General features: G+C 41.2%; 1 protein-coding gene across 1 annotated transcript in view; it reads left to right on the top strand.

The window, feature by feature from the left end:
* Positions 1 to 18,535, top strand: part of KCNQ5 (potassium voltage-gated channel subfamily Q member 5) — a gene marked incomplete at both ends in the record, with an annotated part of 573,038 nt that overhangs the window by 421,082 nt on the left and 133,421 nt on the right. Inside the window, one exon of the mRNA XM_082855769.1 lies at positions 8,953 to 9,079. Coding sequence (XP_082711895.1) covers positions 8,953 to 9,079 — 127 coding nt within the window. The remainder of the gene's footprint in view (positions 1 to 8,952; positions 9,080 to 18,535) is intronic.

The following is an 18,535-nucleotide window of genomic DNA, read 5'->3' as shown; positions in this document are numbered from 1 at the left end:
TACACTTGAGAAGAAAGTGTAATCTGCTGTTTTGGGATGGAATGTCCTATAAATATCAATTAAATCTTTTTGGTCTGTTGTGTCATTTAAAGCTTGTGTTTCCTTATTAATTTTCATTTTGGATGATCTGTCCATTGCTGTAAGTGAGGTGTTAAAGTCCCCCACTATTACTGTGTTATTGTTGGTTTCCTCTTTTATAACTGTTAGCAGTTGCCTTATGTATTGAGGTGCTCCTCTGTTGGGTGCATATATTTATAATTGTTATATCTTCTTCTTGGATTGATCCCTTGATCATTATTTAGTGTCCTTCCTTGTCTCTTGTAAAATTCTTTATTTTAAAGTCTATTTTATCTGATGTGAGTATTGCTACTCCAGCTTTCTTTTGATTTCCATTTGCATGGAATATCTTTTTCCATCCCTTTACTTTCAGTTTGTTTGTGTCCCTAGGTCTGAAGTGGGTCTCTTGTAGACAGCATATATATGTGTCTTGTTTTTGTATCCATTCAGCAAGCCTGTGTCTTTTGGTTGGAGCATTTCCTCCATTCACGTTTAAGGTAATTATCGATATGTATGTTCCTATGACCATTTTCTCAATTATGGGTTTGTTTTTGTAGGTCCTTTTCTTCTGTTGTGTTTCCCACTTAGAGAAGTTCCTTTAGCATTTGTTGTAGAGCTGGTTTGGTGATGCTGAATTCTCTTAGCTTTTGCTTGTCTGTAAAGCTTTTGATTTCTCCATGGAACCTGAATGAGACCCTCGCCGGGTAGAGTAACCTTGGTTGTAGGTTCTTCCCTTTCCCCACTTGAAGTATATCATGCCACTCCCTTCTGGCTTGTAGAGTTTCTGCTGAGAAATCAGCTGTTAACCTTATGGGAGTTCCCTTCTATGCTATTTGTCATTTCTCTCTTGCTGCTTTCAATAATGTTTCTTTGTCTTTAATTTTTGCCAATTTGATTACTATGTGTTTCGGCGTGTTTCTCCTTGGGTTTATCCTGCCTGGGACTCTCTGCACTTCCTGGCTATTTCCTTTCCCATGTTAGGGAAGGTTTCAACTGTAATCTCTTCAAGTATTTTCTCAGGTCCTTTCTCTCTCTCTTCTCCTTCTGGGACCCCTATAATGCGAATGTTTTTGCGTTTAATGTTGTCCCAGAGGTCTCTTAGGCTGTCTTCATTTCTTTTCATTCTTTTTTTTTTTTCTTTTCGCAGCAGTGAATTCCACCATTCTGTCTTCCAGGTCACTTATCCGTTCTTCTGCCTCAGGTATTCTGCTATTGATTTCTTCTAGTGTAGTTTTCATTTCAGTTGTTGTATTGTTCATCTCTCTTTGTTTGTTCTTTAATTCTTCTAGGTCTTTGTTAAACATTTCTTGCATCTATTCCATATTTGCCTCCATTCTTTTTCCAAGGTCCTGGAACATCTTCACTATCATTATTCTGAATTCTTTTTCTGGAAGGTTGCCTATCTCCACTTCATTTAGTTGTTTTTGTGGGGTTTTATCTTGTTCCTTCATCTGATACATAGCCCTCTGCCTTGTCATTCCTGTCTGTCTTTCTGTGAATGTGGTTTTTGTTCCACAGGCTGCAGGATTGTAGTTCTTCTTGCTCCTGCTGTCTGCCCTCTGGTGGATGAGGCTATCTATGGGGCTTGTGCAAGTTTCCTGATGGGAGGGACTGGTAGAGTCCCTGGGTAGAGCTGGGTGTTGCTCTGGTGGGCACAGCTCAGTAAAACTTTAATCTGTTTGACTGCTGATGGGTGGGGCTGAGTTCCCTCCCTGTGGGTTGTTTGGTCTGAGGCGACCCAACACTGGAGCCTACCCAGGCTCTTTGGTGGGGCTAATGGCGGACTCTGGGAGGGCTCATGCCAAGTACTTCCCAGAACTTCTGCTGCCAGTGTTCTTGTCCTCATGGTGAGACAGAGCCACCCCCCACCTCTGCAGGAGACCCTCCAACACTAGCAGGTACGTCTGGTTCAGTCTCCCCTGGGGTCACTGCTCCTTCCCCTGGGTCCCGACACGCACACTACTTTGTGTGTGCCCTCCATGAGCGGAGTCTCTGTTTCCCACAGTCCTGTCGAAGTCCTGCAATCAAATCCCATCAGCCTTCAAAGTCTGATTCTCTAGGAATTCCTCCTCCCATTGCTGGACCCCCAGGTTTGGAAGCCTGACATGGGGCTCAGAACCCTCGCTCCTGGGGGTGGACTTCTGTGGTATAAGTGTTCTCCAGTCTGTGAGTCACCCAGCCAGCAGTTGTGAGATTTGATTTTATTGTGATTGCACCGCTCCTACCATCTCATAGTGGCTTCTCCTTTGTCTTTGGATGTGGGGTGTCTTTTTTGGTGAGTTCCAGTGTCTTCCTGTCAATGATTGTTCAGCAGTTAGTTGTGATTCTTGTGCTCTCGCAAGAGGGAGTAATCCTCTCTAATTTTGATGAAGTTCAATTTATCAATTTTTCCTTTCCTTACTTATGCTTTTTGTGTAAAGTCAAAGAACTCTTAGCTCAATTCCTAAAATTTTTCTCTTATGTTTTTTACTAAAAGTTGTATAGTTTTAACACTTAAGCCCATGATCCATTTTGAATCAATTTTTGTATAAAGTGTGAGATATAGATAGAGGTTCATTTTATTGTATATGGATGTCCAGTTGTCCCAGCACTGATTATTGAAGGGCTATTTCTTCTTCCTTTGAATTACTTATGTACCTTTATCAAATAATCCATTGAGCATGTTTGTCTGAGTGTATTTCTAGGTTCTCTGTTGTGCTCCATCATTCTCTATGTGTCTGTCCCTCTGCCAAGACCACGCAGTCCTGATTATTAGAGCTACATAGTGGGCCTTAATATCAGATACAGTGATTCCTCCCACTTCATTCTCTTTTTTCAGGATTATTTTTAGCTATTCTAGGGCCTGTGCCTTTCCACATCAACTTTAGAATAAGTTTCTTTATGTCTACAAAAAAAAAGAAAAAACTTGCTAGGAGTTTGATAGGAATTTCATTAAACCTACACATCAATTTGGGAAGAGCTGACATCCTTATTATGTTGAATCTTCCAATTCATGAACACGGTATTTCCATTTACTTAGGTCTCGTCTGCTTTCTTTAACCAACATTTTATAATTTTCAGCCTGCGTACCCTGTACAGGTTTGTTAAGTGCATAGCTAAACATTTAATTTCTTTGGAATGATCGTAAATAATTTTGTGCTTTTAATTTTGGCTTCCACATCCTTACTGTTAGTATGCGGACATCTGATTGGTTTTTGTATATTGATCTTGTATCTTGCAACCTTACTGAACTCACTGATTATTTCTAAGAGTCTTTTGGTAGATTCCTTGAGATTTTCTCTGTAGACAATCATGCATCTGCAAATATAGACTATTTTATGTCTGTCTTTCCAGTTGTATGCCTTTTATTTCTTTTACTTGCCTTATTGCAGTGACTATATTACACAACTATGTTGAATAAGAGTGATGAAGCTAACATCTTTCTGTGTTCTTGATTTTTGGAGAAAAGCTTTCAGTCTTTCATCATTACGTGTGACATTAGCTCTAAGGGTTTTGTAGATTCTATTTATCACTTTGAGATAGTAAACCTCTATTTCTGACTTTCTGAGAGTTTTTATCATGAATGGGAAAATTGAATATCCATATGCAGAAGAATGAAATTGGACCCTTATCTCACACCACATACAAAAGTCAACTCAAAATGGACGAAAGACTTAAACGTAAGGCCTGAAACTATAATACTATTAGAAGAAAATATAGGGAAGGAGCTTCTTTTTTTTTTTAATTTTTATTGAGTATAGTTGATTTACAACATTGTGTTAGTTTTAAGTGTACGGTAAAGTGAATCTATTATACATATACATATATCCACTCTTTTTAAGGCTCTTTTCCCATATAGGCCATTACAGAGTACTGAGTAGAGTTCCCTGTGCTATACAGTAGGTCCTTGTTGGTTATCTTATATATAGTAGTATGTATATGTCAATCCCAATTCTTCCAGTTTATCCCTCCCCACCCCCTTACCCCTGGGTAACCATAAGTTTATTTTCTACATCTGTAGCTCTATTTCTGTTCTAAGATAAGTTCATTTGTACCCTTTTTTTAGAGTCCACATATAAGTGATATCATGATACTTGTCTTTCTCTGTCTGACATAGAGAAGAAGCTTCTTGACATTGGTCTGGGCAATGGTTTTTTTGTGTGTGTTTTAATTAAGGTACAGTTGATGTACAATATTATATAAATTTCAGGTGTACAACATAATGATTCACAGTTTTGAAGGTTATATTCCCTTTATAGTTATTATAAAATATTGGCTCTATTCCCTGTGTTGTACTATATATCCTTATTTTATAAGGTAGCTTATTTATTTTATACTTAGTAGTTTGTGCCTCTTAATCCCCTACCCCTATCTTGTCCCTCCCCGCATCCCTCTCCTCATTGGTAACCACTAGTTTGTTCTCTATATTGGTGAGTCTGTTTATTTTTATATCCACTAGTTAGTTTTATTTTTCAGATTCCACTCATAAGTATTATCATACAGAATTTGTCTTTTGGGTTTTTTTATATGACTCCAAAATCACCAAAAACAAAAATAAATACGTGGGATTGCATCTAACTTAAAATCTTCTGTACATAAAAGGAAATGATCGACAGAGTGAAGACACAACCTCTGGGATGGGAGAAGACATTTTCACACCAAACTTCTGATAAGAAGTTAATATCCAAACATATACGGACCTTCCATAACTCAATAGCAAAAAATAAAATAAAATAACCTGATTTAAAAATGGGCAACAGGTATTATGAAAAGGTGTCCAACATCACTAATCATCAGAAATGTAAATCAAAACCATGAAGATTGGGATTGACATATACACACTACTATGTGTAAAATAGATAACTAGTAAGAACCTACTGTGTAGCACAGGCAGCTCTATTCAAAACTCTGTAATGACCTGTACGGGAAAAGAATCTGAAAGAGTGGATATATGTGCATGTATAACTGATTCACTTTGCTGTACACCTGAAACTAACACAACATTGTAAAGCAACTAAAAATTAATTAAGGAAAAAAAAGCACAATGAGGTATCACCTCATATGTGTTAGAATGGCTGTTATCAAAAAGATAACAAGTGCTGGAGAGGGTGTGGAGAAAAGGGAACCCTCGTGCACTGTTGGTGGGAATGTAAATTGATGCAGCCACTACAAAGAACAGTATGGAGGTTCCTCAGGAAATTAAAAATAGAGCTACCAGCAACCCACTTCTGGTCCTATATCCAAAGGAAGTGAGGTCAGGATCTCAAAGAGATATCTGCACCCTCATGTTCATTGCAGCATTATTCACAATAGCCAAGATGTGGAAACAACCTTAGTGTCCATCAGTGGACAAACGAATAAAGGAGATGTGAGATAGATAGATAGGTAGACAGACAGAGACGGGAGTATTAGTCAGCCTTAAAAAAGAAATCCTGCCATTTGCAATAACATGGATGAATTGGGAGGACGTTATGCTAAGTGAAATAAGTCTGACATAGAAACACAAATACTGCATGTTCTCACTTACATGTGGAATATAAAAAGTCAAACTCATAAAAACAGAAAGTAGAATGATTGCCAGGGACTGGAAGGCGGGCAGGAAGGAGAGATACTGGACAGAGGGCACCAAGTTTCAATTATGCAGGATGAATAAGTCCTGGAGACCTAACATACAGCCTGGTGACTATAGTTAACAGTAGTGTTAGCGTGTCCTAGAAATTTGCTAAGCGATTAAATTTTAAGTGTTCTCACCAAAAAAAAAAAAAAAAAAAAAGTTACCTATGTGAGGTGATGGATATGTTAATTAGCTTGATTATGGTAAACATTTCACAATGTCTATGTACATCAAAACATCGCATGGTACAGCTCACATATACAGAACTTTTATTTGTCAATTATATCTCAACAAAGTGGGGAAATGAAAAAAGAGAAAAGGTGCTCTTCTCACAATTCCATTCCCCACCAGGTCTGACTGTCAGATTTGGAATCCTTTCCCCCCTCTTTCTCAATAGCACTTTGTTCCTTTTAATTGAAATAAGATGGAAATTTCAGGAAACAAAGAGACAGAATCTGGTCAAAGTGGTTTTCATGCTTTTGCTCCCAATCGAATCAGCTCAAGTCTTGGGAGGGAGCATCCCCACGTCCTATAGCTCTGGGCCTGAGGGAAATGCTGCACAGACACCTCCCTGCTGCTCACTCGGTGACCAGAGAGTTTGAGATTATCGCTCACTAAGTCTAAAACCAGGCCCTCATAAAGAATACTAAGGAATGCTCTAGTAGGAGAGAATTCTGACCCTAGTCTTACTTCTCCGAGGCAGAAACTGTGACCCTGTAGTGAAATCCAATTACAACTTCCTCTTGCTTTATTTGGAAATGAAGGATTTTTCCCAACATAATTAAAAAAAAAAATTGAAGAGGCAATATTCCTGAACAAGGGACCCTGAATAAAGAATTTGTAGATGTAATTTATCTGCCTCAGGATATGACATAGAAATGATGCAGTGAGGGCCTACCTTCCTAAAGTAATAGGATGTTACTTTATTCTAATATGCTTTATTCAGTATCTAAAGATTATTGGCCATACATTGGCTGGTAGCAGCTATTCCCATGAAAAAGTAAAATCATTCTACTGTAGTGCCAGTTGCTCAGGCCACATTTGGGATTTTCTTAGCTATCCCTGATAATAGGACCCCACAAGTGGAGTGCCAGACTTCCTGGCTCAAGTAGGAGGTGGCGGCCGGGATAAAATGGCCCTGCCATTAAATGTGCACTGGACACACGGCTGCTGGGCACCTGGGACCTCAGCTCTGTATGAGGAAAGAGAAGGATTAAAACAAGCCTGGCCTCCCCAGGGTTCACTCCCAGCTCTTCCTAACGTGGCACTTCAGCCACCTTAATGAATGAATAAACTCAACTACCTAGATATATACTCAAAACTAAAAGCAAAACAAAACAAAACCCTGATATCATGAATGAGTGTGCGTTGACCATGGCTTTAGTTATCTGCATAAAGTCATCTGCAGCGATTTAGCCCACGGGTAGTTTTAAGTCACTGTAAGTAAGCAGCCATGATATTGGAGATTTATTTCCCATGATGAGAAATATTTGTGGGTTACTTAGTGCAAAATAACAGAAGGAGAGAATGATGTATCTCTACTAGGCATTTCAAAAGTGCAATATATCATCACATGCTCTAACTGAAGAAACAGACATTTGCCTGAAACTTGCAACAAAAATGCCATTTTTCTAAATTTGGTAACAGTTTTTATCTTGGGACGTGGGAGGATGGGGAGTGGCTTAGGACTACTTTGTACACTCAACATGTCTGTGATGTTTAGAGACTTTAATAAAAACCATGTATCACTTTTATAATTAAGCAGTTATAACAAAAATCAAGTAATAAATATTGTTCTACATCATAAATGCTGACTCAACCGTTGTTTAAAAACAAGAGAGAGATTTTTTAAAAAACAAAACAAGAGAGGGAATTTTTTTTTTCTTTTTTTTTGTGATACGCGGGCCTCTCACTGCTGTGGCCTCTCCCGTTGCGGAGCACAGTCTCTGGACGTGCAGGCTCAGTGGCCATGGCTCACGGGCCCAGCCGCTCCGCGGCATGTGGGATCTTCCCGGACCGGGGCACGAACCCGTGTCCCCTGCATCGGCAGGCGGACTCCCAACCACTGCGCCACCAGGGAAGCCCAAGAGAGGGAAATATGTTTAAAGGAAAACAAATCAAATGTGATAAACTCAGTGCCTGCCCCTATAGAGGGGCAACAAGGTGACTGTGACAGGTCTGCTCCAGAGGTGCTTTCTTCTGACAGAGTCCGGTGGTTTCTCAGTCTGTGACCCACATTTAATGAGCCTCTTTAGTTGGCCTTCTCCAGGGTTCACTCACAACTCTTCCTAGATAATCTCAAAGCCCTCCTGCTGGAGCAAGTGTTATTTTCAAGGCAGCTGTCACCAAAGGGCAGCCTAATAATTAACAAGCATCAGATCCAGAGGCTTCAGGGTCTCATTTCTGGCAAAGGATGTATGTGCCACACACAATAACACTGTCAAAACTTGCTGTCTTATAAGGAGATTTTGACATTGTAACAAAAGAACTCAGTATCCTCCTAAATACTAACTTCTCTGAGAACAACTCTTAAGGGCTCAGGGATTATGTCACTCCTTGCAGCAAAATGAGGGTCTGTTTTCTGTAAAACTGTGAAGCTGTGTTTTCAGGATTTGCTCTTTCATTTCAGATATTTCACATGTTACCAGGTTCTAAGGTCAATTGCACTATACAGTCAGCTCTCATTAGCTGCAGGTTCCACATCCACAGATGCAACCAACCGTAGATTGAAATATTTGAAAAAAAATTCCAGAAAGTTCCAAGAAACAAAACTCGAACTGCATGCCAGCAACTATTTACAAATCATTTACATTGTATTAGGTATTATAAGTAATCTAGAAATGACTTAAAGTATATGGAAGGATGTGTGTAGGTTTTATGTAAACACTACTCCATTTTATATAAGGGGCTTGAACATCTGAGGATTTTGGTGTCCATGGGGTCCTGGAACCAATCTCAAGGGACTGTGTATTCTGGACAAGGGGATCTGTAATTCAGCCTGCATATTTAGAATTAAAACAGACTCCTAAACTTGCAAAGCTTTAGAGACTTGAAGAGGAATAGCATTTCATGATAGGAAATACAATGTCCATGATAGGAAATACAACGTGCATGATAGGAAATACAATTCCGATGTTCTCTGGGTTTAGCTTGATTTGGAGAAAAGGCAATGTTAACTTCAGGCTTTAACAACCAGATATTTTAGATAAAGTGCCTGCATGTCCGGAAATATCCACAGAGCTTGCTGCTGTGGTTTGATCCATAATACCTCTCTCTGACATGTGCCTCATTTGATGTTTTAGGAGTTTGTGATGATCGTTGTCTTTGGTTTGGAGTTCATCATTCGAATCTGGTCTGCAGGCTGCTGTTGCCGGTACAGAGGATGGCAAGGAAGACTGAGATTTGCCCGGAAGCCCTTCTGTGTTATAGGTGAATATCAAAGTCCTGGATACCTAGATTTATGCCACCGCATCCTTTTCTTCATCTGTTTCCGGTATCGCAGCATTTAGTTAATGTTAAAAGCTAACATTCATGGATTATTCACCATGGGCCAGCAATCTCGTGTTTTGAAAGTGCTGACTCATTTAATCCTCTTCATAACATGATGAGGTAGGTATTTTTATTATCCCCATTTTAAGATGAAGAAATTGGGGCACAGAGAGGTGAAGTGAGTTGCTAAAAGTCATGCAGGTGGTTAGTGGTGGAGCTGGGATTTGAGCCAGATGGTCTGGCTCTAAAATACCCACTTGTGTCAGGTTAAGTTATGATGAAATACATGGTTCTCGAGTGTCGCCCTGAGTTTGGGAGCATTGGTTTCACTAAGTGTAAAGACGCCTTTTTGCTCTACAGTGTAAGCAGCACCCCTTCTATGCTCTTGCTCTGCTGGGGCGTGTAAGTGTATTTGTCCGGGTAAAGCCTGTTAATGAGCATGCCTCAAGAATAATTACAAGTATGTGTATGCACTGCAACTGTTAGACCTGATAAAGTGTTTATCCTCTGAAATGTGAGTCCCCACCCTACAGTCCCCGAATCAATATCACATCCCTGCAGCTCCCTGGCTGCTGTCCTTTCAAAGAGATTCCATTCACCTGGGTACCAGCCTGAAATTATAAAACATCCCAGAGTTAAGATCTGGCACCTCCAAGTAATATCCTTAAAAGTGGATCATAAAATTGAAAACCTTAGTCAATTATATCTCAATTTTCAATTAATCGATTAAGTTTTTAAGTAAGTTGTCTACATCATGGCCCTTTATCCCTAAATATTTCAGTGTGGGTTTTCCAAAATAAGGACATTCTTTTACCTAACCTTCCATAAATTGGACATTAACACAATACCTTAACTAATCTGCTGGTTGTATCGCGGTTTTGCCAGTTGACCCAATAATGTCATTTGTAGCATTTTCCCTCCAGGGCGGGACCCAGGCTGGGTCACAACTGTGTCTGGTCATCATGCTTCTTTGGTCTCATTCGTCTAGAACCGTTCGTCAGCCTTTCTCTGTCTTTCCCAACACTGACATTTTTGAAGAATTTGGCCTGTTTTTAAGAAATAGAATGTTATTCCTTTGGGGAAAGAAAAAGAAAACCCTGTATACAAAAGCTTGTCGTTGTTGTTGATGTTGTAGTTGCTGCTGTTATTCAGCAGCTACGTTTGGTTTTCTTGCTCTTTTTTCCTTCCCACTTCTTTGGTAGCCATTCAAATCCAAATGCTGAAAGTTCTCGGTGAGGTTTACTTATTTCAACTATTTCCAATCTGAGAAAGTGGGGTTTTTATTTACAAGCTAGTTTAGACTGAGCTCTTCATCAGCAGCTGGTTTGCCATTTTGTTTCAGGAGTTGGGAATTGTTGAGCACCTTTAGTTTCCGCCCTAACCCCTGTTCCTTAAGGAAGAAGTAGAGAAACCCCCTCCACGGGGACTGTAAGAGGAACCCTTTGGCCCATCTTTCTTCCCAGTGCGGTGTGAGTGGCGCACGTCCTGGGCACAGGGAAGCGGGAGGGCTCCCCACACGCATGCATGTTTCCGGAGCCACCATTCCTTCAACCAGACGTTATGGACATGGGGCCGTGCGTGAAGCCCTGCGGTTACCACAGTGAATCTAGTGCAATTCTAAGTTACATCAACCTTGAAACATCTTGTTTGGCCTTCACTAACGCAGTCTGTTTGTCCGGCTGCCCCTCTTCTGCCAGAGAGGCGTGGAGGAAAGTGGGCGCCAACGCCCAGCCTTGCGGGTCCACCCAGCCCCTCGGGTGCATCAGTGAAGGCACTTGATTTTCCTCTGGAGGTTTTTCCTCTTTTTTAATTCCCTGCTCAAGCTACACCACAAAACACTGTAACTCGATGTGGAATTACGGCACAAGAACTTCCTGTCCTATGAGGGACCCAAACAAAACCATTCACAAGGCAGATGGTTTGGCCAGGGCTCACTCAGCTTCTACAGGATAAGGTTGGTTCACGGATGACTGCAGGAACGTTCCATTCCAGGCTTTAAAACCAATTTAAAATTGGTTTTATTCCAATTCCAGAGGCAATGCCAATGTATTTCTGGCTTCTAAGCTAAAAAGCAGATTCTTTCCCAGACGCCTGCTGCCCTTTGATAGCTGTTCTCAGCTACAGATACATCAGCATAACTTAGTCCTTTAATCTTTGTCTTCCTGTCTCGGATCCGTTCAGGTCTTGGTGTAACGCATGGTTCTGAAGACTACGTTGTCATCGTCGTCTGTAACTTAGCCACCTTTGAGCCTGTCAACTGTGACCTTACAGATTTAGTGTGACATTGTTTAGGTGTGGCTGGAGTTTAGTTACCTCTTCAGGCCTTTTCTTCGTTTGGATATTTGACCTCTAGTGAATCTATTGCTTTGGAAGAAAATTTCACGGATAAATATATCATGAATCCCCATTAGAACAAAAACAAGATTTGTACTTACATTTAGGATAACTATGCACTTTTCAGTCTTTTTTTTGAGGTACATGTAATGGTTTGATTCATGGTCCAGATGAAGCAATGAAATAGTGAAACGTGTTCAAACGTGGGTCTTGAGGATGAGGTCAGTAAGATGTAGCCTACACAGAGGAACCGAGGTCACCTGCCTGACGGCAGCAGGCTATAGCACGTGGCTGCTGGGGCCCTTTCTAGGCCTGCTTAATAGGCCCATAAAAAAATGATAGATGTCAGGGGTTAAATGATAAAGCAAAATGTAAAGTGAACCCTGGATTTCCCTTGTTTTTGCCTAATTTACCGTGGCAAAGTGGACAAAGAAGTAGCATTTCCCTCATCTGTCCATGACAACTGTTGTGAGTTTGGAAATGTAGCTAACCTCTCTCAAGACTCCATGTATCTGTAAGATTCGGTTACTCTGAACATGCCAAATACACACCGAACACTTTTAGAAGGCTTGAGCATTCAAGAAAGGATCCAGAGAAGACTGGTAGCCTGGCTGTGCCTGCAGCACAGGGAGTGCTTTCTGGAAGCACCCCTGTGTTGCTCTCTCCAGCTGAAACAGACCAAAGCTTCTACAGCTGTCACCTAGCGAGCCCTGCAGACCAACTGTTAGTATTTGGACACAAGGTGATAGAGGCCCACGAGCTGATTCCCAAAGACTGCAGAACTTCCCCTCCTGACCTGCCCACCCCTCCACCCCTGCACTGGAGCCAGAACCAGGGCATTTCCAAATATTGTTGATTTGAGAAATCATAAAATCATTATATTCTTAGGTTTGAAAAACATATTTTAAACAACTGTAACCTAAGGGAAGAAAAAAAAATCTATTCAATTGTTTTTTAATTAGATGCTCTCTTTCATTACCATGTTGATTTATCTCTGCTTGATTTGAGGAGTTTGCTTTGAAAATTGGTAAAAGCTTATCTTGAATTACAAAATTCTTCCTTATACCTATGCATTCAATTTACATCTCTCCCCTAAGACGCTGTTGAAATAACATTTCTACACACGTCTGGGGGCCATAATCGCCGCCCTACGACTGGGAGAGTCAAGTACATTTGGAGATATCTAACGAGCTGCCCTCATTTACCTGGACTGGCTGCTTTCTGATTTCTCTACATTCAAACACAACTCATTCACTCGTGACCTCAGTATTGAGAACGTGTGAAATAACCTCGAAGACTGAGTTCACAGTCACTCCTTTTCTAACTTCCATAAATGACCTACCTGAAAGTTGCAAACCGTACCAAAGGCTGGTGCCTAGATCACGATGATGAGCCTGAGCTGTCAGGAGGCCAACCAATTTCTTGTAGCTGCGGCTTTTCTGGATGCCCCAGTGACTCTGTCTAGAGACATATGTAACAGGGCCGTACTTCTCAGTCTTGCAGTGCATTTCAGGGAAGCAGAAAACACCAGCCTGTGGTTAATCGTGGATCTGTATTTGATGCTAAATATAAGTCGGTTTTTAATTGCTATTTTAGCAGTTCTCCTTCAGTGTAATATTTCCCCAAGAGGACGAAAGAGGCAAACCTCAGCACGGATATTTCGCCCTGAATGGAGCATATATGCCTTTGACATGAGATAACAGTCACTCCTGAAAATGCCAACAAGTGTATTTTTTTAATGAGAAGAAAATAACCAGTGTCTTCTTTGGCTAAAACAAAATTGCAGCCTTTATTAAAATCAACCACACAGCCAAGGCCACTCTCATATATCTGTGAGTTCATCCTGTTAAAAGGCAGCTTCAGCTGCTAATGTGTTGGAAAGCTGTATCAGAGACTCTCAGACTGCCACTGGCTCTGAACTGAAGATTGAGACACCATTTTTCTACCTCTCCAGGTTCTCCCTCTTTGGTTCCAAGAGACATACTCTTCAACTGTGTCATTTTCTACACCTTCTAATCTCCTCTGCCCTTTAGTAGAAGTTATGTTCACTTGGGTTATTTCCTGTCAGGCGTATACTCTTCTGCTGTTTCTCTTTCCATCTAAGTGTTCAAACTCCAGTGCATGTGGTCACCTCCATGTGGTTAACTGGACCATCTGAGGACCATTGAACCCTGTTGGATTGATTGACCACAGAACATTAGAGCCATTTCAATCCTTCTAATTAATAAGAGCTGATATTTATTGAGACTTGCTACGTGATGGGTACTGCTCTTGAACTCTATAAATATTGTCTTATTTAATCCTACATGAGTTTTATAATATCCTTCTTAAGGATGAGGAAGTAAGCTAAGGCTTAAGAAACTTGTCCAAAGTTAGAAAGATGGTGAATGAAAGAATCAGGATTTCAGTCTAGGAAAATATACCTACCTGATGAGCTGTTTTCACTCACAACACTTCTGACACTTAATGTGTGGCGGTTTTTCCTCACACCAGCCAATTCGCCAACTTTCCGGACACCAACTTGGTGTTCAACAACTCAATACAATCCTGACACTAACAACTGGTATTAGCACAGACCCCACAGGTTCAGGGCTTAATCCCACAGGACTTTCCCTCCTCGACATCAGATGCCAGCCACAGTGAGGTGCCCAGGCTAACACACTTCTGCCTGGCTGACTACAGTTTGGGGGCTCCAGTAACTCCCCACCTCACTAGAATGACGCAGAACTCAAGAAAGTGCTGTAGCTTATATTATATTATATTAATATTACAGCTATAATCCAAGAACAGCAGCCAAATGGAAGAGGCACACAGGGCAGGTATTTGGGGCCAAGGACTGGGTAACATGCAGTTTCCGTGCCCTCACCAGGCGCCCCGCCTCCCAACACCCATATGTTTACCAACCCGGACACTCTCCAGTACCCATGGTTTAGAGATTTTCATGGAGCTTTTACTCCAAAGACACAAGTGATTAAATCATTGGCTACTGGTGATGGAACTCCATCTCCAGGCTCCTTTCCCTCCCCAGAGGTCCAGGGTGGGGCTGGCCCTCTCATCACGCCTTTGTCTTTCTGGTCACCAGCCCCCATCTTGAAGCTCTCTAGGGACCCCCAGCCACCTCGTTATTGTACAAAAGGCACTTGTCATGCCAGAGATTCCAAGGTTCAGGAGTGTGTGCAAGGAACCCAGAACAATGAGCCAGTATCTACTTTCCAGAGTACCACACTACCCAACTGTGAGAAGATTGCGCTTACTGTTCATTAGTACTTTTCAATTAAATTTAGTTAACCTTGTCCATTGTCATCAACTTTACATTTGTAATATTCATTATTTGTATATAAATATTATCATTTCTAATCTGAAATCTTCGAATGAGAAGCCAGACTTCACAAAATGACATTAATTGCAGTATCAGCCTTAAATATTAGCCTTATTATTTCAACTAGATCAGGTTACCTGTGCTGCTCTCCAACCTAAAGAAGAAATTAAGCCCTAAAGTAGACTTACTTGCCTCATATAAGACTGTATACCCTTTTGAACAATGTTATCATGAGGTCCTTGGGTATTTCCTAATTGGAGGCATCTCCGGATAAGTGATATCACTCCCAGAAATGCCTTCGCATGTTTGTTCACGTTAGTAGACCCTTGGAGACCTATTTAGGTCACTGTTGACCTGGTGCACAAATTTGAACTTATAGTTTGATCAGCTGGTACGACTTGACCATATAGAGAATACGCTTAGAGGAAATGGATAGCTAAAGATTATTTCCCACTCCTTCTATAAACTTCAGTGGCGTACTACGATATATTGTACTAATATTCTGTACTTTCAAATGTTATGTGAGAAAATTCATTCACAGACAGAGCACTTATTATGTGCCAAACATGACCTTAGGTGCAAAGGACCCCAAGATGGATAAAACATGATCCCTGCCTGTAAGAGTATGGTCTCCCATGCCCGTGGAGAAGGAGGGACACTAATTATGTTGATTCAGAGCAAACGTGATGGAGGTAGAAGTAGTCTGGACAGAAAAGTGTAGAACATCATGACCGATTGAGCAGAGGAGTGAAAGATCCCCTGCATTCTGAGCTCAGTCACCCAGCAAATGTCTACACAGTGTCCACCATGTCCAAGCGCAGTTCTAGATGCCAGGGATGCTGTGTGGCTCTAAATGGGCAGTGTCCTCCTTCCTGTCAAGGTAATATTCCAGTGGACAGAGAAAAATAATATGCAAACATATTTTTTAGAAACAAGATAATGTCAACTAGAGATAGCGTTATGAAGGATATAAACAGAGAGATTGGGGGCTTCTTTAGATCGGGTGGCCCAAGGGGGTCTTTCTAAGGAGTGGGACACTCAAGTCAACCTGAGTATTAGAGAAGCCACAATGAGAAGATGTGGGCACAGATCTCTCCAGGCCAGGGAGCAGGCATTGCAAAGGTTCTTGAGACCCAGTGAGCTTGGTTGGTACCAGGAAGAGACACATGGCCATTGCGGCTGGAGCTCAGTAAGAAGTGGGAGGTGATGGACAGACAGCCACCCCTGGGGGCCATGGGGGCCGCGTGAGGGCATATAGTTGCCTGAGACAAGGCAGCATCTAGGATGGGCCACCAGGCAAAGGTCCAAAAGATTGCTGGTGGGCCTGATGCTAAATATTTGGGTTAAAAATTTTTTTGATCAGGCAACAAAAAGTATGGCTACATAAGGCTCTGGGTCTCTTGGTCATCTGTCTATACCTGTCTGAACTTCATATCGGAATATACAAATCATTACCCATCCAGAAAAATATAAACCTGTCCCTCAGACTTTTCCACTCATCTCTATATATCTACCCTTAGAAACATGAAATGTCCAAACTGAAAACTGAAAAGAAATGTGTTATTTCCCGTGAGCAGCAGGAATTAGGAGAAGGTGATGAGAGCTCTCCCATTCCCCTTGGAAACTATCACCAGGAAGCAATTCCCAAGGGCCTCTTAGCAAAGGACTCTGCGGCATATACTTAGTTATGGCTGTGACACAGATTTGTTTCATTAAAGGTTATTTACTTCCTTTGAGAAATTGTCCCTTTCTGCCTTGAGATGTTCTCTGAAGACTCGCGATCAGTAGGAAGCATTAAGCTGTCTCTTGGGGGTCATTCTTCCGAGTGGTGCTTGGAATTTGCCAGTAGGAGCCCCCATAGCCTCAGTGGAAGTCAAGCAGTTCAGCACCTGTATGCACTGTGGAGATATTCCCGGCACCTCTTTGCAGGGTTTGTGTCTTATTTTTAATAAATACCACAGAGCGCTCCATGCACAACTGTGTGCAGCATCTGAGAGCTGGATAATGTGCTGTGCAGTGGGAGTCTTTTAAAATTAGATCTTAAAGCTTCTTTCACTCCTGCTAAGAATCTCAACAACAGTATAAATGCATCTTTAATTCATCAAAGAATACCTTTCTGTAACGGAATTTGGAGCTCAGTTAGAACATAGAGCTTGTAAAGCAGCACCATGTCCCTCTGAGACGTTGCTGCTCTCACTCTGTAGACAGAAAAATTGAGGCCTGGCACAGGGTGGGTGCTCCGTGCTCCGCCCCCAAGTCAGCAGTGGAGCTGGAGCAGAAAGCCAGCCTACTGTGGCTCACGGCTCTAAAGCACTACCTCTTGAGAGTCAAATTTAATTACCATATAGTCCATTTAATCACCACACGCAAGAATAACGAGGGAGCAGGAAAAAGGAATTTATTAACAGTTTAGTGGGAGACCATGTGACATAGATTAGCAACTTTCTTGTCAGCGTGTTCTAGGTGGTGTCCATTGCCGTGAGAGATTATCCTGATTCCACGGGCCGCAACTGGCAAAGGACTGCTTGATTTTTCTCACTTTGAAATATAAGTAAATGTTCCACTGGAAAATGCTGCAGAACCACCGTTTTTTCAGAAATAAAACTCCCTGATTTTTAAAAAATAACAATAATAATAATAAGAGAAAAAAGAGTGCGTAGTTCCCCTCTGCACTCCTTCTGGGTAAAAAGAAAGAACCACATTGAATTAAATGCTCAACTCACAGCCTTCCTTGAAACAAAAGGTGAGTGAGCCTTTGCTTCATTTTTGAATTTTGATTACTTTTCTACTAATCCACAGTGGCTGTGAACTTGCTGGACCATCTATGGCTTCTTTACTGCACACGTATTAGAAAATGGACAACAGTTTAGGACTATATTTAGATAAGAAATCTTCCTTTGATGCTGAATATAACAGGAGGTTAGGACTTGGGCACTGGGTGTTACACGAACAGGAATAAAATTTCACGATTTAAAGTATAAATCGTATTTACAAACTATCCCATGTAACCCCCATAGCAATCTTACTGAAACTGAAAAAGATGAGGATTCCCATTTTATATATTGAAAAACTGAGACTTAGATTAAGGGCCTTATCGAGGGTCACACTGAATAAGCAAAAGACTCAACAAAAACAGAGAGATGTGTTCACGTCAAGTCCCAACACCCTTCTATGACACCACGTCATCTCCCTGCATCACTCATGTATGGCACCGCAGGAGCAAATCAATAAACCATGTGACAGTCTGAGTCCCATCCCAAGATCTTCCCCACCCCACAAGAGACACTGGCTAGTGTGAAGTCTGAGAGAAAATAGATGTTTGTTCCTTTTCCCAACAGTCATCTTCCTAAGCTCTGGCCCTTCGTTACAACTTTTAATTTTGAAGTAACTTTAGACTTACTTAAAAGTTGCAAAAAGAATAGAGAGGCACATTCACAGAAAGATAGACAAGATGAAAGGGCAGAGGGCTATGTACCAGATGAAGGAACAAGATAAAACCCCAGAAAAACAACTAAATGAAGTGGAGATAGGCAACCTTCCAGAAAAAGAATTCAGAATAATGATAGTGAAGATGATCCAGGATCTCGGAAAATGAATGGAGGCAAAGATTGAGAAGATGCAAGAAATGTTTAACAAAGACCTAGAAAAATTAAAGAACAAACAAACAGAGATGAACAATATAGTAACTGAAATGAAAACTACACTAGAAGGTATCAATAGCAGAATACCTGAGGCAGAAGAAC

Source organism: Leucopleurus acutus, assembly GCF_964270905.1.
Source record: "Leucopleurus acutus genome assembly, chromosome: 15".
Classification (NCBI taxonomy): Eukaryota; Metazoa; Chordata; class Mammalia; order Artiodactyla; family Delphinidae; genus Leucopleurus; species Leucopleurus acutus.
The sequence above is the reverse complement of the archived record's forward strand: the minus strand, read 5'-3'. Positions and strand labels throughout refer to the sequence as shown.